The sequence below is a fragment of the Lissotriton helveticus genome, chromosome 8 (assembly GCF_964261635.1).
Source record: "Lissotriton helveticus chromosome 8, aLisHel1.1, whole genome shotgun sequence".
In the NCBI taxonomy this organism is placed as follows: domain Eukaryota; kingdom Metazoa; phylum Chordata; class Amphibia; order Caudata; family Salamandridae; genus Lissotriton; species Lissotriton helveticus.
The window spans coordinates 362,863,364-362,886,209 of record NC_136069.1 but is presented as its reverse complement, the minus strand read 5'-3'; the positions used below and the strand labels follow the sequence as shown (position 1 = coordinate 362,886,209).

At 44.7% G+C, this 22,846-nt stretch overlaps 1 protein-coding gene across 2 annotated transcripts in view; it reads right to left on the bottom strand.

The window, feature by feature from the left end:
• Positions 1-22,846, bottom strand: part of RXFP2 (relaxin family peptide receptor 2) — a 1,449,053-nt gene that overhangs the window by 53,648 nt on the left and 1,372,559 nt on the right. For both annotated transcript variants that reach the window (XM_078657149.1, XM_078657148.1), the window contains 2 exons: positions 20,764-20,835; positions 1,568-1,797 (listed from right to left, as the gene is read on the bottom strand). In XM_078657149.1, coding sequence (XP_078513275.1) covers positions 1,568-1,797; positions 20,764-20,835 — 302 coding nt within the window. The remainder of the gene's footprint in view (positions 1-1,567; positions 1,798-20,763; positions 20,836-22,846) is intronic.

The window sequence follows — 22,846 nt, the reverse complement described above, 5'->3', positions numbered from 1 at the left end:
CATTTGAAACCAGGTGAAACAATATAGCAGTTACAAATAAAGTGAGAAACACAATTTCATATTGGAATGCACAGGAATATAGGACCAAAGGAATCATGTAGCATCTGGATCAGTGACAGACTGAGATAAAGGGGCAGAGTGATGAACCTGGCTCTTTTATGGTTGAGAATACAATCAGATGAACGTTTGACGTTTAATGTGTGAAACTAGTAGAATTGATGCAGGTGAGAACTGGTGTTGAAATGCTGTGTTTTGATTTTGTCTGAAGAGCATCCCTTGTCAGGTCTCTGTAGTTTTCAGGTCTATTGCCCCTGTATTCTTGTGACAGTATGTTTGAGAGTCACTCTGTCCTCATGCCGTCCATACCTATGTCTCCTGTCCTATTGTTTTCTCTGTCCCAAATGTGCCTTTCTTCAGATGTTTTCTCACAGGTTCTCTGTTCACATGGCTCCAAGTGTTCTGATCTCTGGTCTCTGATGAGTCCTTGTGAATAAATATTTGAAGTAGAAAATATTTTGCATTTATGTGACCAGCTCCCCAACAATGCGTCCAGTTCGCCGAAATAAGGAAAATTATTTCCCTAGGTCTCCTCCTTACTTTTGTGTAAATTGCTCATGATTTGCAATTGACATAGGAGTAGAGATGTATGTTTGAAAAGCTGTTTTGAAAGGTGCACTTCTGGAATTATCTCGTTTACACTCTTATGGAAGTATTTTCTACATAAACATACATACTGGGCTTACGCATGCTTAATTATAAGGCAGAAACTTCAAGCACGATTTAAAAAAATACATTTTTTTTTCTGCATTAAATTATTTTGGCCCATGGATAAACCAATTTATATGCGACCACACCAACTTTGGGAGCGTTCCCTCACCATTCTCAACTAGGTACTGATTAAGTCCTCCCTTGACATGAGTAGATATCCAAGGTGGAATTGGACCAGGGAAAAATGTGTGAATGGCAACAAACACCCATAGATGCACATAGTTCCCGGGAATTCCCATCTGGAATGTGCACTCCCAGTCCCTGGGAGAAGATTTACTTGCATACACAAGTAAATGTATATGGAGATGAATTTATTGTGAGTGTTCATTTGGATTTTGAGAATCCAAACGGGGTTTACAACCATAATTCAAGGCATGTGTGTTTATTAGTTCACCTAAGGGGCTTTGGGACTCGTGCCTAGTTTGTAAACAGCATCAGACAGTGAACAAATGAATAAAAGTGTATCGAGTGCAGAATACCGAAAATGAATGATCCAGTTTACAACTAGATGGATCCAGTAAACAGGTGGGTTTTCAAAAATTTCTGGATTTTAGTTACGCATAATTCTGCTGGTGGTAAAAGAGGGAGGGCATTCCAAGCCTTGGCCATAAACACTGCAAAGGAGCAATTCTACACTAATCGAACCGCTAATTGGGCAGGAGTCTAGAAAGAAGTCCACCTAAAACCAATGAAAGAACACCACAAGTTTCACCATGCAGTGGAAAGATTAACGACAAAGTAGAGTATCATATTTATTTGGTTTGGCAGAAAACGCCACTGGTGAATCAAGTATACTCACAGCACAAAATCTTGATGGACAAGGTATGCATCTTATTCTCAGACCGGATGAAGGATCTCATTCCAATGACAAAAAGGTTTCCGAAGCAGGTGATGCAAGCAATGACCCAGACGAACACTCGTAGAACAACATTTGCCAAGAGGTTCTCAAATGTTGAGATCCCGTCTGTCAAAGGCGTACAGACGCGCACGTGGGGAGCGTAGGAGCAGTAGCGGAAGTTTTTGAAGTAACTAAAACCAAAGAAAAGACAGTGACACAAGTGTTAGGACTACAAGGCTGATCATGAATCCAGTGAAGTGGCTGATGTATGTTGAGGGTGTGAACACCTGTCCCTTCAGAGAGAATAACCATCCCCAGTTTTTTGTTAGATATATTTTTTAACCATAACCAGCTACATCAGTGGCAGCTGTCACAAATGAAAAGTGGTGAGGTGGGTAGAAGTGTCGGGGTGGAAGCGCAGGGGGAGGGCAGAAGGGGAATGGGAGGGTTAATAAGAAATAAATGTAACTTACCAGACTTGTGATCGCTTTGCGCCTCGGTGCTCCTCTGCTTCCTTCTCCCAGCAGTTGCTGGGAAAGGATTAGACTCCCCATCCAATCCCTGCGCTGCTCTCATGCTGCATCAGAGCAATGTGGGGATTGGCCTGAGCGGGCAGGTTTAACGCTCATTCAGGCACAAGGAGTCTGTGATGTTTCTACAACCTGGAGGTGCAATACAGCTGGGTTGGAGAAACCTAACTGCACATATCTGTTTGGCCGGCCTAAGACGGCCGGGAAACCGGCATGCGCACTTAGCCATGCATATCACTCCACCTCATCTGCCATGGCCAAGCACTGCCCGGCCCCGGAAATAAAACAATAATAATATATAATCTTTTGTTGCTCCTCACTGAGTCTCTTTGCAGTATCTATTTCATCCCCATAGGATGACAAACTCAGAAGGAAGAAGGCTATCACTTTATAGACCAACAGGTTCTGATTGTGCCATGACCTATATGTATATGTCTACTGTCTAAAACAACACTGAACTTGATGCCCACATCAGTGTCATCTTAATGATTTTAGGGGGCTCTGTAGAGAACACTTTGGGCCCGATGTAGGTAATTAGTATTTACCGATTCGTAAATACTGAATTTTACCGATTCGGTATTTACAAATCGGTAAATGCTATGTAGGTATTTTTTTAGATATATTTACCGAATCTGTGTGACTTGGTAATTACCGAATCAGTATTTACCGATTCGGTAATTGCCATTGATTCCTATGGGCCTTGAGGCAAGGGGGACAGGGTGTCACTTTGACACCCTGTTGCACCCCTGATTCTGTCTTGTGTGCCATGTGACACACATACATGCCCTTAGGCCATGTATGTGTGCCACATATCACAGGTGTACATGCACAGATGTGCATGTACACAGGAATTCGTTATTTACCATGACATAGTATGTCATGGTAAATAACGAATTCTTAGGGGCCTGTGGCACTGTTTCCAGTGCCACCTACATATAGATTTCCCGATTCGATAAATTTACAGAATCGGTATTTTACAGAATCGGTATATTTATCGATTCAGTAAATTTACCGATTCTGTAAAATGTAGGCCCCCTACATCTCAATCACCAAATACCGGTCAGTAAAGGCCGAAATCGGCCGTTACCGACCGGTATTTGGTGACCTACATCTGGCCCTAAGTCTTTTATTAACAATGTCCTGGTAGTATAAGGCCACATGATATCAAACTATACAAAATGTTATGTTAAAATGACAGGGTTACAGAAATATTGATGAAATATGTCTTGCTCAAGACACCACAATTTTTAGCATGGCACTGGACGGGGTCAGAGGTAGCTGTAGGCAGAGCTGGAGATACCTTTAGGTCAGGGTTCCTCAACATGTAGCTCATGAGCTACTGGTAGCTCGCCAGCTACCTGTAAGTAGCTCTTCTTAGTCAGCCCAGACTACTAAATGAGAAGCCTTTGCTTAGTTGACTTAATATGTGTATACTAAAATTGAAAAGTGTGTATTAGAGACAAAAATGCATTCATTTCCAGAACTGATAAGCTGATGTGGAGAAAAATGTTTGAATATATTTAAAGCTGGTATTTGATTGAAATGAATGAAAAATCATAAGGTGTTGGGAAGACCTATAACTAATATTATTAACTTGCTGCCAATGGCATTCTAATGTGGATGTTATATATTACCCATGTAGAGGCATGCCATAGCAACAAAGCATTTTTTACATTACTGGTGGGACTCGTGCGTGATGCACTGAGGTGAACACTGCTGGTAATCTTATGCAATCTTGTCACTATTACAACTCTCATAATACTTGTAGCCCAGAATGAATTTCATTGAACATAAGTAACTCTCACTACAGAAAACGTTGGTGACCCCTGCTTTAGATAAAGAAATAAAGTAGGCAGTGGACAAATAGTGTGAAAGTTCACTTTCCCAGGGGGCCCAATTAAGGTTGGGGGGCTTGGGCAATTGTCCACTTTGCTCTTGCTTTAAAATGTCTCTGGTGCACATCATTCTGGTATGACCTCCAATATTACTGAAAGGGGTAGATGTACCCTCTCGCCCTTTTAGAGGGCTCTTGGAATAACCCTGTAGATGGCTGGTCCCTGGGACAAATTGGTTTGAAGTACCCAAATTATTTCATAATACTCCTTTTACTGTATGTACTTTACTTTATGACAAGTATTGCAATTGTGGCAACTCACTTCTCTTTCATGAGAAAGAAGACTGTTGAATTGCCAGTGCATTACCAGACCAGAGATCACCAGAGTTCACAAAGGACGGTGTTTGCCATGGCCTGGTCATTTGATGCATTTCAGCAGTATGTATATTTTCATAATCTTTTTGAATTCAGAATATTCGACCAATCGAACAAGTTCCTAAAGCAACATTGCGAAGGACCTTCTGAAGTCCGAAGCCCTCTGTCGATCAATATCCTGATTGAGCACTGTCTGAACCGTTTTCTTCACTTTAGAAGATTGCTTTTTTTCTACACATCTCTCTGCTTTATATTAATGAAAGCGACCATGATTTTCTAGGTAATTTAAGGTTGTTGAAACAGGTCTCTTGGAAATGGTTTTAATCAGATACAGAAAAGTTACACCCCTCCTGGATAGTGGCGAGCAGTGTGTTTTGTCGCAAATGTGCGCAGGTACAGACCTCCAACCCAGGTGGATAAAAGCAAAATGAAATGGAAAAAAACACGTTTTACAATCTTTTTTATATAATGTATTTGTGACAGAATGTAGATGGTTTCATGTGCTCGACTTTATTTCTCTCTTCTTTCAGTTTGGGATTAACCAGATTAGCAGGTTGGTAATTTGAAATAAGAAATACTACTATGCATGTGTTTTACCCTGTCCTATCAACCTCAAGCTTTTTCAAGGTCACTGTATTCATTCTTGAAGTCCAGATTTCATTTGGTGGTGGTTGTACGTTGACTGGCAGGGCCAGTTCATATATTTATGGTATGAAAGTGTTTGTTAGAGAAGAAATGTTTTTGTAACATATTGTCATGGGTCTTAAACTAGACAAAAAAGCAGTTCCCTGGGCAGAGGTAACTGTTCCTGGGCACACCTGGCTCTGGTGCATGCCCTGCTCCAGTAAATATATCTGCATAAATAAAGAACTTATAACAAACTATTATAAATCAGATGCCAGCCTGGCACATGGTGGCATGTGAGCGTGGAAAAGTGGGACAGGGCACAGTTATTGAGTGTGGGTTCTCTGTTCTGGGTTATCATGTTGGGTCTGGGTAAAATCACATATACATAGATGCCAGTTGTTGGCTTTCTAAAACCAAGTATGCTGTTGAAGTATAATAATAACAGAGGGTTGTAAAAAAAAATGTGTCAGTCGATTAGGTAGTGTGCACTAGACAGAAATAAACAAAGTACCCTGAAAATAAGTTAATGCTCTTTTTCTTCTTATACAGAAGAAGATCATTGAAAAGTTGTCAAGTTATTTGTCCGCAGCCCATGAACAAATTACATGACTGCTCTTTGACGTCGTTATACTTCTCCAATATACTTCGCTTCAGAATGCCTGTTAGACAACCTACTTCCACCTAGTCACGGAAGTGTGTCTCAGTGCAAGATGAGCTCTCTACTCTCCCTGTACTGCATAGAGGCATTGACATCATTATCAATAAACATCTTGTTGACTTTTAGTTGAAACGTGCCAACGGACACTAGATGCTGGCAATATCTCAGATGTCTTACTCCATCGGCTGGCTGCGGTAGGGATCGCAGGTTCAGCGCTCACGTGGATAGAATCCTTCCTCTCAGGGCGCTCGTTCCAGGTATGGGACGGCAACTTCCACTCTGCCACCCTCCCCTTCACAAGCGGGGTCCCCCAGGGGTCATCACTAAGCCCCACTCTATTTAATGCTTACATGGCCCCTCTCGAAGACGTGGTCACCCCCTTCGGGATCAAAATAGTGAGCTACGCGGACGACGCGCAACTGGTCGTCTCACTCTCCCAACTGGACAACTATCCGGACAATTTGCCGAACTGCCTCAAGGAAATTCACAACTGGATGTGCGAGTCATCGCTCAAACTTAACGGGTCAAAGACTGAAGTCATGCTTCTGGGCAAGCAATGGACCACCATCCCCCCATCGGTCTGGCCAGACGTGTTCGGGGAAATTCCCACCCCGAAACAAGAAATTAAGACCTTAGGAGTCTGGCTAGAACCCGAGCTGTCGATGAAAACCCAAGCATCCAAAACAGCAGGTACCTGCTTTGGTCTCATGCGCTCTATCCGCAGGATCCTCCCAATACTTCCGCCCCTATCCAGGAAACTCCTGGTCCAAGGTCTGATCCTTGCGCGGCTGGACTACAGCAACATGGTATATCTGGGAGCTCCAGAAGCTACCATGGCTAAACTCCAGCGCACGCAGAACGCAGCCGCCCGGTTACTTATGAACCTCCCTTCCAGAGTATCAGCCAAACCAGCAATTAAGGCCCTCCACTGGCTTCCAATACGTCAAAGGGTCGAATTCAAGGCCCTGTGCACTGCACACAAACTGTTTAATGGTCTTGGCCCTGCTATTCTGAGAGACCTGGTTACCCCTTACAAGGCCCCCAGGTCCCTTCGCTCGGATAATGAGCGTCTGGCCAACGTCCCCAGATACAGGAAGACACGTACCGGCGGCCGACGCTTTTCTGTTAAAGCATCCTCCGGGTGGAATTCACTTCCCCACCCCCTGCGGCTGGAACCCAGTCATCTGATTTTCAGGAAAAAACTGAAAACGCTGCTATTCCCAAAATAAAGTCCCCTCTTTTTCTCCTCTGGTCTCCACAAATGTTATAGCGCGGGGATGCCTCCAGGTCACCAGGCGCTCTATAAATCGCTAAATAAATAAATAAATAAAAATAGGATATCATAGCCTACCCTCATCAAGATGGCTTCCAGGAAAAGGCAAGTGAGAGAGCGCAAACTGACTTAAATGTATGAGTACATCACACTTACCTGTAGTAAGCACAAATCATGAGGAGAAATGCCATGAGTGCTAATAGTATCTGCAATTATATTCTGAATGTATAGCTAATGTAGAGATTTAAGTAGAAGTGGAACTAATACAGAAATGTGTGACACTATATGATTTTAGTAGATGTGATTATTTCTGAATCCATGTCGTGTAGCTGTTAAAACATAAGATGGTATGTGGTTAAACGCAGAATGTGGTAGGCCTCAGGGCCAGAGCTAAAAGGGAAGGTGTTTCGTTTCACGACAAAGATTGTATTAATGTTTTGGTCATTGCATTAATGGGCCACGATTTATAAAATGTTTACTGAATGATAGAATAAGAGTATTAACATGCTTTAATTAATGAAGAAGTTGAATGCTATAATCATTATGAGAAATATTGTAGGCCTGAAATGTTTTAACGTTGGTTTACACGTACATGTCTGGGCTGAGAAATGTTGCAGGCCTTTTTGGAAGTCTATGAGAGTTGGGTTCTTGGCTGCAGATATCTGTCTGCAAAGGAAGAGGGGGGATCCAATTATAAATGAATGAATAGAGGTCTGTTCAGTGGACGGCCTAGACATGGAGGAGGGTTCCGGAATGTTTGAGGGGTATCAGCGGGCCGGAGAAGAGTCTGAGAAGCAAGGTCAACTCTAACGTATGAGGCCCAATACAAAGCATCATGGAAAAAGCCAGAAGCTACACCACGTGAGGGGCGTCTCGCAAGGGGCGTCTCAAATGTTGTTGACTGTTTTGTATTAGGGACAGCACCCCTGGGTGGAGTTAGAGCAGATACCTGAGGACCCTTTAGAGAGTGGATGGGTAGGCAGAGAGGGGTCATGACTGGAGAACTATAGGTTTTCACCAAGAGACTTAGAGTGAGTGACTTCCCTTGGGGGTCATTCACTGCTGACACCTTTGTTAGGTTGGGGGCTTGGTTAAGTAGGGATACCATCTAGAGCAGGGTAGGGACAGCCTAACCTTTGCGTTTTCCTCCAACCCATATGAAGGAGAGATATGCGTCTATGCTGATAGCTTTATTATTCTTAGAACTTGTGTTAGTGATTTCTGTTGCTCGTCTGAGGGCTTTCCGAGAGCACATGTATGTAATTGGACCTGTGTATCTCGTGAATCTCATTCTGAGATGCCTGTATTTGCAGCTTATCATATCTTTACAATAAACTTTTGAAAGCTAGAAGTTGTTTGTGATCTTTGGGAGCAGAGTCTTTTATTGGGTGAACTAATTTGGAAATAGGTGCACTTTCTTTCCTCACAGACAGGCAACAAAGGTTCAGTCGACCAGATCGAGGTTTGGATCAATAGAGATAAGGTATCGATCAAAATCTCGCCCTTTCAGTTGGTAGCTATAGAGGATGGTTGCCTTCTTGAGGACGGTGACCTAGGCCAGGTTAGCTTACCCCAAGGCCCCTAGAGATCGATGATCGGAAGAACAGCCCGCTGAAGAAGATCCGGATGACGTGAGACAGAAAAAGCAGCAGTATCGGTTGAGAGTGAGTATAAAGGGTTATGCGTGTTAGATTGCGGTGTTTTTGTATTGTATCTATGTTGTAATGTCTGGCGGAGTTGAATGTCTGTAGAGTGACTGTGGAACAGGTTGTGAGCGCGCGCAACCGGTGGAAATCTTAAGTTCAAGGAGAGCTTAAGTGGTTCGGGTGTATCGGACACCCAGAGTAATTGTCAACTAGTGTGAAGGGGGTCATGAGGTACCATTGATCACCCGAAAAGACCGAGATAGGGGGACCGTAAGAGTGAGTGCGTGAGTAACGGACGCTGGTCGGAAGTTACTGTGTGTGTAAGCAACCTATCAGAGAGACGATAGACATTTCGTCAGTTTTGTTGACAATTACAGATCGACTGTGGACGTACAGTCGAGAGAAGTGACCGCTTGGTCGGAAGTAGTCATTTTTCGGTGTATGAATGGGACGCATGCATAACCGGGAGACGAGTTGAGAAAGGAGGGGTGCTGCTGCGAAGCGGAGAAAAGTGACGTCAGAAAGGGTCGCGACGTGATTGGCCGACCGGAGAAAGACCGCGCTGCGATAGGCCAAGCTAGCAAAGCCGCGACAGGATTGGTGGATTGTCATCAGGAAGTAAACAGAGTAGCGAGGCTGGATATTGTGCGCATAATTATGAAGTGTTTTAAATGGCTGAAAGCGGTGTTTAAAAAAGAGAAGCGGGGATCGTATGAAGGGGAAGAAGCCCCGCCGGAGGGTACGCCAGCTCGTTATATGGCAGTGAATGTTGGGCTGCATACGATCCTTTGGATATCAGAATGGAGTAAGATTACGGAAGGAAATGAGGAACTGACGTTCCCGAAGTACGGGACGTTCAGATTAGAGGTGTTACATCGATTAAAATCAGTCATGACCTCAATAAGACCCTTGCCTAGACCGACCCAGTTTGAAGCCCTTGAAGCATGGATTAGGGCAGCGCATGAAAAGAATATGAACAGACGACAAGAAAGGGTGAAACGATCGGTAAGGGCAGTGCAGGATGCCAGGTGGGATGCGGATGCTAAAAGATGGAGAGTGCATAACATGGAAATAAATAAACTGTACCCAGTGTTAGAGGTGCCCGTAAATAAAAGCCCCCTAGAAGAAGATGATGAGAGCGAAACAGAGGACAGCCTGATAAACAGATTATTGACAGACAGGCCACCCCCGTATAATAGAGCAGGGGGAGAGGTCGAGCATACTGAAGGAGAAAAGGGGGGCAATGCAGGAGAGCATAGACCGCTTCCCAGTTCAGAGTGGGATCCTGAGGCAAAGAAAGAGTTGTCCCAGCCTAGTCAGGTGCAACAGGTGGTCGGTAGGTTTGTGGTACAAAGAGCGCCGGAAACGGAAAGCGCTACATCCTACGCATTACCAGATGCACTACAGGTACCTGTTACCATAGGTCCTATAATATCGATATATGACCAAGAGAGAGCAAGAGGGGAAGAACGGGTACGGAAGGACAGAGAAAGAGCAGAGAAGGCAAGAAGGAACGATACGATCAATTCCCCAAGTCAGATGCCGATACCGAGAGAGTGGAGCACCCCGATGCACACAGCAGGGGACCCAGGAGGAGATCCTGGGGGCCCTAGATGGCCAATGGATCTGAGGGGATCTGGACGAAAATCCTTTCAAGAGCTAAATGAGTACATGAAGCAGTGGGATGAGGCAGTGAAGGCTCAAAAGAGCATCAATGCTGCGGAAGCTGAAAGGGAAAGTCAGGACAGCCGAGCTCGGACTCACTGCGGGGCTGGGGAGAGCAGCCCGGAGTGGGACTGTAGAGAGAGAGAGAGTAGGGGAGTCACCCATTGGGCCCGGAGGGGAGATAGAACAGACCTGGAAAACGGGGGCCCCGGGAGTGGAGGGGTGGCGCGCCCAATACTCAGTGAAGAGGAGAGGAGAGCGCAAGAGTACAGAAACAGCTTTAAGTGTCCACACTGTGTGCCCGGCACCAGAGAACTGAATGGGAGTTGTGAGAGGTCGCACCATGGTCCCTGTGATGACGGAAATGAGCGCAGCCCAGGGAATATGGGGAACCAGGAAGGATCGTATCGGATACTGAGCGATACTAGGCAAAGAGAGAGTAGCGACCAGAGGGAAAATAATAGAGAGGTGTGCGGTGAGAGGAGAGAAGAAGAAGAGAGTGGGCAGAGCAAGAGTAGGGGTAACAGGCCCGTGTTCCATCACCTTCCAAGATCGGATGGCCGAGCATGGGACCTGGAGAGATGGGAGCAAGGGAGGGCACCCATTAACTCTCCCGAGCCCAAACGTAGAGCTCGAAGTTGGGATGGTAGGGAGACCAGTGAGCCCCCTTCGAAAGACGTATTGCGAGCTGAGATAAAAGCCAAGAGACTTGATGTCGCCAGCTTAAGGTCAGACCTGGATGACATGGTAGATGGTACCCTGCCTTTAGAAAGAATGGAAATGTATGAACAGGATGAAATACTGTATATGGCAAAGGACATTACTCGAAAAGCGAGAGCAGTCCATGAGAAGTTAGTCGAACTAGCAGGCAAATATATGGTGGACTTGTCAAGAACCAAAGCATTACAGGGTAACCACAGGCTACATTATACAGATCGAGACCTAGATGAGAGGAGAACGATTGGGCTGAAAACGCACATAAGGGAACTGATTGCTGGAATAAGGACATGGAGGGCACTAGATAAGTGGGAAGAGAGGTGGTCCAAGAAAGGGACCGGCAGGAGAAGCACGCTTGGTATGACACCAGGACAGCAGGGAATAGAAGCTTACCCTTTGCGTGAAGTTGCAAATGGGAACTATGTCCATGTCCCTTGGAGTAGGGGAGATTTAGCTGCTTTTACCACCTCTTTCCCCAAATTACGTGAAAACCCAGTGGAGTGGTACAAGCAAGTGGAGAGATTTGTAAAAATCTCAAAGGTCCTTTGGATAGATCTGAACACGCTGTTTGACATTGTAGTACCAGGAGATCTGTGGACAGCATGCAAGGTTAGCGCTGAGTGGCCCACAACGGAGCCAGAGAGAGATGCTAAGACTAATGGGCCGTCCGAGACTGTGATGGCAAAATTCGAGAGAGTGATGACTTGGCTGAAGGAGAAAGTGCCAATGCAAGACATAGATTGGGTCAGAATAGACCGAACAAGACAGGAACCCAAAGAGACAGTCCACGAATATTACGAGAGATTGCTGAAGGCGTTTAAACAGTATAGCGGCTTGGATGTAATGGATCCAAAAGACATAGGGCAATTTGTGTCCAAGTTCGTCCTGGGACTGAGACCGGATATTAGTTTAATGATTCAGCAACACTCGATTTGTTGGCAAAGTAAACCCCTAGATGAAATACTGAGATATGCCAGGTACTGCTGTGATGAGATAGACTCCAAGGCTAAGAAACTAAAAGAAAAGTTGATGGTGGTACAGATGCAGGCAGCAGGGAAGGGGGGACAACAGCAACAGCAGCAAGGAACAGGTACAGGAGGAAAGAAGCAGTACAGTCAGAACAAGGGCAATGAGGAGAGTTCCACCTTTAGACCCAGAATAGATATAGCTGCCTTGAAGAAAACGACTAGGTGCCACCAGTGTAACGAGGTGGGGCATTGGAAACGCGAGTGTCCCTACAATGTAGAGATAGGAGAGCAAGAGATAGAGGAGGAAGAGGTCCAAAGCGCGCCTACAAGAGGGGTAACGCCATACCAAGGAAAGGTGCTCAAAGGGGGGGGGGCTCCTCCCCGAGCCCAGTTCCCGCAACCTCCTCGAGTAGGGAGTATGGGTAAGACCTATAGACAAATGCCCCTGTTTGTGGAAGGGGAAGAGTGCTATTATGTGGACCCATTAACCGGACAGAGAGTGGAAAGAGAAGACTGCACCCTCGGGGCAGCCTTGGAGGTGGACCAGAGGGGACCCTATGTTGAAGCAGAAGTAGCAGGGTGCCCTACGACATTTCTGGTGGACACAGGAGCCACTAGGTCCACGATCAGATCAGCTGCAGTTCCAGACCTGCCCATGTCTGGAGAGACCATACAGGTGGTAGGGGTCGCAAACAGGAGAATAACCAGCCAATTGACAGAACCGGTACAGGTGAAAATAGGGAAGTACAGCGATGAGCACCAGTTTGTGGTTTGCGATTCAAGTCCTGTGTGTCTGCTAGGGAGAGACCTGTTGTGTAAATTGAATTGTACTATATATTGTACACCTCAGGGAGTGGAGGTATTGACCAATGATGATGACGCCGATTTCAAAGTTGCAAACTCAAGAATATGCGTGGAGCTGTACCCTACTTTAACAGTAGATGAGCTCCCCTGGGACTTGAGAGAGACAGTGGCACCAGAAGTATGGGATTTCACTGGGGAAGAGATTGGATTGGTCAAAGGGGTGGACCCAGTGAAAATTGTAGTGAAACCGCATGCTGAGTTCCCAAGAACACCCCAATATAAATTGACTCCTGAAACGATTGCAGGCATAAAACCCGTGATCGAGTCCATGATTAAACAGGGAATACTGAAAGAAATCGTGGGTAGTCCATGCAACTCCCCGATTATGGGTCTCCAGAAACCAAATGGGAAATTTCGGATAGTGCAGGACCTTCGAAAGATTAATAACATAGTCGTTTCGTGTTGTCCAGTGGTACCGAATCCATCAGTGATACTGTTTCAGATTCCATTCCAAGCTGAGTGGTTCACTGTGATCGATCTTTGCCAGGCTTTCTTTTCGATCCCTCTGGACGAAGAAAGCCATTTTCTTTTCGCATTTAAGCTGGAAAATCGCGTCCTAACATGGTGTCGTATCCCTCAGGGGTATACAGAGAGCCCATCGATCTTTAACCAGCTTTTGAAGAAAAATCTTGAAAGTCTAGTGCTGCCCCAGAAGTCAGTTCTGGTCCAGTACATAGACGACCTCCTTGTGGCGTCAGAAACAGAAGAAGCTTGCAGGGAGGACTCCATTGCTTTGTTAAATCACCTAGCTGCCAATGGGCACAAGGTGTCCCCGGGAAAATTGCAGTACTGCTTGACAGAGGTGCAGTACTTGGGACACAGAATAGAGAAAGGCAAACGAAAGGTGTCACCAGACAGGATAGAGGCGATCATGAAAATGAATGCGCCTAAGACACAGAGAGAGGTCAGGATGTTCCTAGGGATGGTGGGTTATTGCCGACAGTGGATCGTGAACTTTTCACTGAAAGCAAAGCCCTTGCAAAAACTGACGCACAAAGAGGTGAGTGATCCGGTACCATGGGACAAAGACTGTTTGATGGCGTTCTTACAGCTGCGAGAGGACCTGTGTCGTGCTCCGGCATTGGGAATGCCTGATTACAATAAACAATTTTTTCTTTACTGTTGTGAGAGAGAAGGGTGCGCGTTGTCTGTGTTAGTCCAAATCCATGGGAATGCCCGTAGACCAGTTGCTTATTTCTCGGCTACTTTAGACCCAGTAGCCGCAGCGTTGCCCGGATGTCTCAAATCCGTTGCTGCAACGGGTGTCAGCATTGAGAGATGTGAAAATATCGTCATGGGGCACCCGTTAGAGGTGTGCGTGCCCCATTCTGTTGAACTGTTGATGACCAGGACCAAAACACAGCATCTGACCAATAGCAGGCTCACGCGCTATGAGCAAGTTATTCTTGCCGCAGAGAATGTGACCCTCAAGAGATGCTCTGTTTTGAACCCTGCCACCTTGATGCCACTTCCAAATGATATCGACGATGATGATGAATATACAGACCATGACTGCCTTGATGTGACTGAACTATGCACCAAACCCAGACCCGACATCGTAGATGAGCCACTGACTGACCCAGATGAAATTTTCTTTGTCGATGGCTCATGTGTAAGAGACGAAGTTGGGCAGTTGAGAGCAGCTTATGCTGTTTGTACAATTACTGGAGTTGTGGAAGCTGGGTGCCTGGAAGGAGTACACTCCGCTCAGGTAGCCGAGATTATTGCCCTGACACGTGCTTGCTTGGCAAGCAATCAAATTCGAGTCACCATATACACCGACAGCCAATATGGTTATGGGGTAGTTCATGATTACGGGCAGTTATGGTCTCAAAGAGGCTTCATGACCTCTTCAGGCTCTCCCATTCGCAATGGAGAGTTTGTGCGCTTGTTGTTAGAGGCATTGCAATGCCCAGCAAGTATCGCAGTTGTAAAGTGCACCGCACATACCAGAAATGAGGACTTTGTTTCGAAAGGCAATAGATATGCTGATGAAGTTGCGCGGTATTGCGCGGAACAAGGTTACTCTTTCACAGAGGTGGAAGTGGGTGGAATAAATGTAAGAACTGAATTAGCCATGATACTGGAAACTGTTGATACTTGGGATGAACTGTCAACCATGCAAGAAAATGCTCCTGATTCTGAAAAAGAAACATGGGAAAAGGCAGGATGTGTAATGGGTGAGACCCATTTTTGGGTCTCAGCAGACGGCAGAGCAGTGTTGCCCAATGAGATGGTGAGTCCCATGGCTAGACTCATACATGGTCCCGTACACTTAGGGAGAGATGCTATGCTGAGAGTGTTTAGGCAAACTTGGTACAATCCTAAGTTTAGAATAGCAGCAGAAGCAGTGTGCCAGCGTTGTGTGACCTGCCAGCAGCTGAACGTAGGGAAAAGAACACCAGTTGCACTAAGTCACATAGGAAGATCTGGAGGTCCATTCAATCGAATGCAGATAGATTTCATTGAAATGCCAAGATGCAACCGCCTCCGCTATGTCCTGGTGATTGTTTGTGTGTTCTCCAGATGGGTTGAGGCATACCCTACACGTAGGTGCGACACCCTCACAGTGGCCAAGTTACTGCTCAGGGAACTCATTCCTCGCTTCGGGGTGCCGGCCTTTTTGGAATCAGATAGGGGAACACATTTTAACAGCGAGCTTGTGAAGATGGTTTGTGTAGCGCTAAATATTGACCAGAAGTTGCATTGCAGTTACCGACCAGAAGCCTCAGGAATTGTGGAGCAGATCAATGGCACGATCAAGGCCAGAATAGCCAAAGTTTGTTCCTCAACGACCCTGAGTTGGCCTGACGCCCTGCCATTGGTTCTCATGAGCCTTCGTAGTACCCCAGACAGAAGGACAGGGTTGTCACCACATGAGGTGTTAATGGGGAGAGCAATGAGGCTGCCATCCGTCCCAGCTACTGCACTGTTAAATATCACAGATGATATGATCCTGGACTATTGTAAGGGGCTGTCTGACGCCATTCGTTCTGTGTCCCTTCAGGTGCAGGCTGCCGAGGTTCCAGCGTGCCAGGGCCCGTGCCATGACCTGTACCCTGGGGACTGGGTCCTGGTGAAAAAACATGTGAGAAGAAGCTGCTTGGATATTCGTTGGCGTGGGCCCTTCCAGATCATCCTGATCACGAACACAGCTGTGAAGGTGGGAGGCCTGCCCAATTGGATCCACGCGTCACATACGCGAAGGGTTCCAGCACCTCTGGAAGAAACAGCTCCTCTCTCGGATAGACGTCCAGCAGAGGACCGAGAAGCCATAGAGGGGGCTAGCCAAGCTGTAGAGGTGCCAGCGGAAGCAGGGAACGAGTCTGACCAAGCTGAGGACGGTCAGTACAACAGCGAAACAGAAGACGCTACAGAAGGAGAAAGTAGCTGGGAGTACGAGTCAGACCCTGACAGGTCTGAGAGAGAGCGAGAACAGACAAGAAGGAGAAGGAGTAGAAGGGCACGTGGAGAAGCTAATTGGCCGCAAAGAAGGAGCTCTAGCCTGAGGTCAACTCCAGAGTTAACCCTTCCTCCGATATCCGAAGACTCAGACCCAGAAGAAGGTGCTCAGGGCGCTGAAGCACCGGACCGAAGAAGGTCAAGAAGAGTGCGTGTGCCTAACAGAAGATACTCCACTCCTGAGTGGACATATCTGGCGACAAATGTCTGTGAAACCGGAGACAGGGAGGATCCGAGCGGTGGTGGTGTCCAGTTCTGAGCCCATTATCACCGTGGAAATACGACTGTTGGTACCCGGTGTCGAACAAGAAGGGTCACTAACATTCATGCTCCCCAGACCTCCCCGCCTCAGCAAGTTAAAACACATGTTCCTTTCAGAATTGCAATTCCCCGACTTTGGTACAACGATAACAGCACATGAAGAGCACAATCTTCGTTTGGAAATACTGAACTATGCTATTGAAGCTGCAACAACAAATCTGATAGTAGATTGTTAAAGGACTTTGTAAATAAAGCAACCAGAAAAAGAAGATTACCTAGCGCCCAGGAAGCAGAGAATATTAGGGAACTTCCCTTGAGTTGATGGAGAAGGGCTAGGGTTGTCTTGTTTGAACTGTTAAAGGACCTTTGCGAAGAAGGTTGTCAGCTTCCAGTTGCGTGGATTCTAAAGACAAAAGGATTAAAAGAGACTGTAAAGGAACGAGAGGAAAAGAACTTTTGGCTAAGATAAGAGAGAGCCATATTGTCTGACGAAATGGAGGCCGGCACCCAGAACCGCAGAGCTAAATGTATGATAGGTACACTAATAGTAGGAGTGATAATATTAATAGCTTTAGTGGTAACAATTTCTTATGTAAAGGGACATGAGGAAGAGGTAAAGGTAAATGATGTGAAATCTGTAGAAACGCTTACACCTACTGTTGCTGGTGAGAAAAGGGAAAACACTCAAGAGAAAGCGTTATTAGCTGCAGAAGCCCGCAGGTTACACGTAGATGAGTCCCAAGGAGACTTTAGGTCAAATGCTTATGCTAAACTCTTATATGAATACGTGGATGCCATGGAGGTTAAGGATTGCTACGTCTGCATGCAGTTGCCGGCGTCTGTAGATGAGGGAATTCGATATCATCACCTCCCGCTGACATATGGCATTACATGTAGCTTATTGCTTAGTATATTTTATGAGAGAGATAGTTTTGAATACTATTTCTCCAATTATGATTCAGTGTTGCCAGAAGTCCCAAATTATAAGCAGATGAACAAATGGGACTACTGGAAGAGTGAAGACAGATTGGCCAAGTTCTTCATTCCTTGGAGTACCTTAGATACTTCACATGCCCGTAGAAATAACCTGACATGCAAGGTGTCAGAAGTCGAGAAGAAGTTCATAGGGCAGGTGGATGATCGTTACAGGAGACAAAAGATTTTGAAAAAATCAGGACAATGGAAAACAGATTGGACCGAGGAAGAGAAGGCACACAAGAGAAAGGGTAGTAGTGGTCCAATAGCTTTAGATAAGACGCAGAGAGGAAAGCTATGTCTTCACCGAGCCAAAACGTATTATGAAAATATATACGTGGGTGAAGTTGACTGTGAACATGCTTTCAATCTAGAGTACTATACTAAGGATTTCCTGAAGGGAATGCAAGTGATTCCAAATGTGTATTTTGTATGTGGAAGAAATGCTTACGTGAGACTACCTGACAACTGGTATGGATCATGTTACCTAGCAATTGTCTTCCCCAAAATATATCATGCACAAGACTTAGTGATCATTGAGGGCAAGACATCTTCGAGGGGAAGGAGAGATGTAGGCGATGCAGAAATGGTTGGAGATGTCTTTGGAGCTATGTTCCCTCTTTTGGGAGTAATCCTTAATGATGTTAAAATTAGACGACTGGCAACAGTTGTCGACAGGTTGTCTGCCAGCACTGCTCAGTCCTTAATGCTGGTAGAAGGAGAGATGCAATCGATAAGGGCTATGGTTCTTCAAAACCGTCTTGCGTTAGATGTCCTATTAGCAAAAGAGGGCGGAGTCTGTAAGGCTTTGAAGGTCCAGGAATGCTGCACTTACATTCCAGACAATTCGAAGCCCCTTGAGAAAGTTATTAGGAACATAACTAATATTCACAAGGAGATCGAAGACTTGAGTAGAGAAAATGTCTGGGAAAAGGTGGGCCACGGAATGAGTACAGTTGGAGGGTGGTTTTCCACCTTAGGCAAAAGCTTTGTTTGGTATATCCTAAAGCCTATCATCATAATATTGATCTGTGGGATTATATTGTGGGGATTGGTGAGGGTATTCAAATGGTACAGAGCAAGAAGGTCAGAAAGGGCCCAAAGAGAGCAGCTGCAGAGATTGGCTGCCATACAAGATAATCAGTACCGGAGCCTGAGGGCTCTGGAAGCGCAGAGAATGCCAGCAATAACTGCAGTCTAAATGTTAGTGATGACCCCGAGAGGTCATCAAAGGGGGGAACTGAGAGAGCGCAAACTGACTTAAATGTATGAGTACATCACACTTACCTGTAGTAAGCACAAATCATGAGGAGAAATGCCATGAGTGCTAATAGTATCTGCAATTATATTCTGAATGTATAGCTAATGTAGAGATTTAAGTAGAAGTGGAACTAATACAGAAATGTGTGACACTATATGATTTTAGTAGATGTGATTATTTCTGAATCCATGTCGTGTAGCTGTTAAAACATAAGATGGTATGTGGTTAAACGCAGAATGTGGTAGGCCTCAGGGCCAGAGCTAAAAGGGAAGGTGTTTCGTTTCACGACAAAGATTGTATTAATGTTTTGGTCATTGCATTAATGGGCCACGATTTATAAAATGTTTACTGAATGATAGAATAAGAGTATTAACATGCTTTAATTAATGAAGAAGTTGAATGCTATAATCATTATGAGAAATATTGTAGGCCTGAAATGTTTTAACGTTGGTTTACACGTACATGTCTGGGCTGAGAAATGTTGCAGGCCTTTTTGGAAGTCTATGAGAGTTGGGTTCTTGGCTGCAGATATCTGTCTGCAAAGGAAGAGGGGGGATCCAATTATAAATGAATGAATAGAGGTCTGTTCAGTGGACGGCCTAGACATGGAGGAGGGTTCCGGAATGTTTGAGGGGTATCAGCGGGCCGGAGAAGAGTCTGAGAAGCAAGGTCAACTCTAACGTATGAGGCCCAATACAAAGCATCATGGAAAAAGCCAGAAGCTACACCACGTGAGGGGCGTCTCGCAAGGGGCGTCTCAAATGTTGTTGACTGTTTTGTATTAGGGACAGCACCCCTGGGTGGAGTTAGAGCAGATACCTGAGGACCCTTTAGAGAGTGGATGGGTAGGCAGAGAGGGGTCATGACTGGAGAACTATAGGTTTTCACCAAGAGACTTAGAGTGAGTGACTTCCCTTGGGGGTCATTCACTGCTGACACCTTTGTTAGGTTGGGGGCTTGGTTAAGTAGGGATACCATCTAGAGCAGGGTAGGGACAGCCTAACCTTTGCGTTTTCCTCCAACCTAAATGAAGGAGAGATATGCGTCTATGCTGATAGCTTTATTATTCTTAGAACTTGTGTTAGTGATTTCTGTTGCTCGTCTGAGGGCTTTCCGAGAGCACATGTATGTAATTGGACCTGTGTATCTCGTGAATCTCATTCTGAGATGCCTGTATTTGCAGCTTATCATATCTTTACAATAAACTTTTGAAAGCTAGAAGTTGTTTGTGATCTTTGGGAGCAGAGTCTTTTATTGGGTGAACTAATTTGGAAATAGGTGCACTTTCTTTCCTCACAGACAGGCAACAAAGGTTCAGTCGACCAGATCGAGGTTTGGATCAATAGAGATAAGGTATCGATCAAAATCTCGCCCTTTCACAAGTACGGCCCACAATGAGATGGCGTCCGCCCAAAAAAAGCATATTTGATTGAGAAGAAGGCACAATCTTCAGCCCTCGCCTTGAATTAGTTTACACAAGTGCAAAACTTTAACAAATACTATTGGAATCAACGAGGAGTATATACTCTACAACAGGCATACTCTCTACTGAGATTTTACAAACATAATTTAGATATCGTTTGGAGAGAGTGTAAAAGTTTTTAAATGAAATGTATGTGCAAACAGCAATGGTACTGAATAAGAATATGTAGTGTAATTACAAATAAATCTCTACAGTTAGACAGGATGCCATCCATAGCAATGTATTGCTCTTGATTGCTCTAGTTAAAGATGGCTGCACGCTTATACAGTGCTGCGGTTATCTCAGTTAGATATGCCGGGTCTAAAAATCAGCAACAAACTACAGCGACAGCTGGGAGCTAATAGGCAAAGGCTCAAAATCAGATAATGGCCAAAGTTCTAAATTGCTATACTTTAAAAGAATTAAGCAATAAACAGCTTGACATGTTCAATATTTCCTTCTGTGTCAGGTAAGTTATGATTTTTTATTTGAAAGACATACACCAATACACATACTTCAGAAATGCTGACACATACATTATGTCAGATAGTACTCTACCTGCGTATATAAAATACTTACATGTGAGAGAGGTTCCTCATGGGAACAAACATTCTTGTCTTTATTGACGGGATGGCAAGCCTTTGTAAATCTCTGAAATATACAAGAGTATGCGGAATTAATGGTGCTAGCCCAAAATTCATATCCAGACTTGTTCAGAAATATTTACCTGCACAGAGCTTATGCTCCTATGCTCTGCCCACAAGAACCTCCTAACCATTCCTTCCTATAAATGGAAACAAATAGGTGGCTGCAGGTTTGCAGTACTGGCACCCAGCTTCTGGAACACTCTTCCTTTGGAAATCAGAACCTGCACTGAATTCTCTAGATTACGAAGGCTTCTTAAGACTTTACTATTCACCCAAGCTTATAGCTAGATTCTGCAGACAACTAAATACATGGGGCTCCAGCAATATCTTAAGTCTGCGCTAAGAAACCAACGATGTATGTGCGCTTTATAAGAAATTTTAACTTACCATAACATAAAATACACCTAGAATCAGTCAGGACTATTGACTTTGTCAAATGGTTGTTAGCTGTTGAATATAAATGAGTAACAACATTGATTTTGTTGTAAATATTTAATATTCAAAATGTTTCAATTCTGTAACTGAGAATTAAACATTACAATGGCTTGTGGAACGGGAAGTGCTCTTCAAAATGTCTCAGTCACTTCTATTATGTTCTCTCTGCCAGACATGTACACCCTTTTTCTTTCCACATCTGCTCTCTCTGCATTTCTTATACCTCATCTCTTCCTTCTTCAGCACTGCTCTTTTCACTCTCCTGAATGCACATTCTCAAATATCCTTCAATTCACCACTCCAAAAACACAACGCATCCACTCACCTCTAAGCGCTACATTTTCTTTTACTTTCGCCTTGTCAATATTTGACAACTGTGTAGCACACACAGAATCGCATTTACACATGGAATATGTGATTCTGAGCACTCTGAAGAGAGACCAAGGATTGAATGTTCATGTGTTCTGAACACCTTTTTAATCCAAAGAGAGGAACTGTGAGAAACCCCCACTGCCTCCACCCTCAGCTCCAGAGCTCTCAATCCTGGTCCTTTGCAAACACCTGGAGGCGACTCAGGTAGAAGTATAACTGTACAAGAGTAACATGCTACCCGAAAGAAATTACAAAAACAGAACATCCTGGAAATGGTTCACACTCTCGGTGAATGAAAGAGTAAGTAAAATCGCTGACAGTAATTACCTTAATGGTTTATACGTTTGTTGTTTAGAAATCGATCAGTGTTTTTGCCTTTGACGTTAAAGACATGAGTATAGGGCGGGACAGAGGACCGTTTCAATGTCCGTTTTCAATGACTACTCCGCTACTAGAGACTTCAATATAGGGCGAGAAAGAGGGACGTTTCAAAGTCCGTTTTAATTATTGCCCAGGCTTTTGGGGGGATGGATGGGGGAGCAGGGGGAGGGAACCCACTTAAAACGATGGCTACAGGACTTTCAGTGACTATCCGGTACATTTCGTGGGAGGGCATAATGGTGGTCACAGTAGAGTGCATCAAAACTTGTTGCTACTGATATGGCGCCAAATTGGTTCTATGTTAGAATTTCGTATACATTTAATTACTTAGTTATTAATCTCGGGTGAATATTTACGGAATTTTTAATTTCGGGATCCTATTTTTTTTACTCAATTTGCAAAAGACATCACATAAAACATGTTGTTTTAATACGCTATTATTACATTTTTGATAACAGTAGATGGCAGTGTTGCTTAACCTACTGATTTATTTTTTCTGTGTGTTTTACCGGTACAACTCCCCCCCCCCCCGCCCCCCTTTACTTTTTCTCATTCGCTTTTATTGGGGGATGTGGGGTCGAAATATATGCCTATGCATTTATGTATATATACATACTCACATGTATATCCCCCTTATCCTTGCCTGTTGTTTTCTGATTTTGTTTGCTTTTGCTATCTATGTCATTGTGTTTCCGATGTCTTTCCAAGCCTTTTCATCGCCCGGTATTTTTGAAATGACGTAATCATATCTCCCTCAGCAGGGCTCTGGTGATCCCTCATAATATTTGTCAGCATGCCAGCTGATCATGGAGGTTGATCAGTGCTGC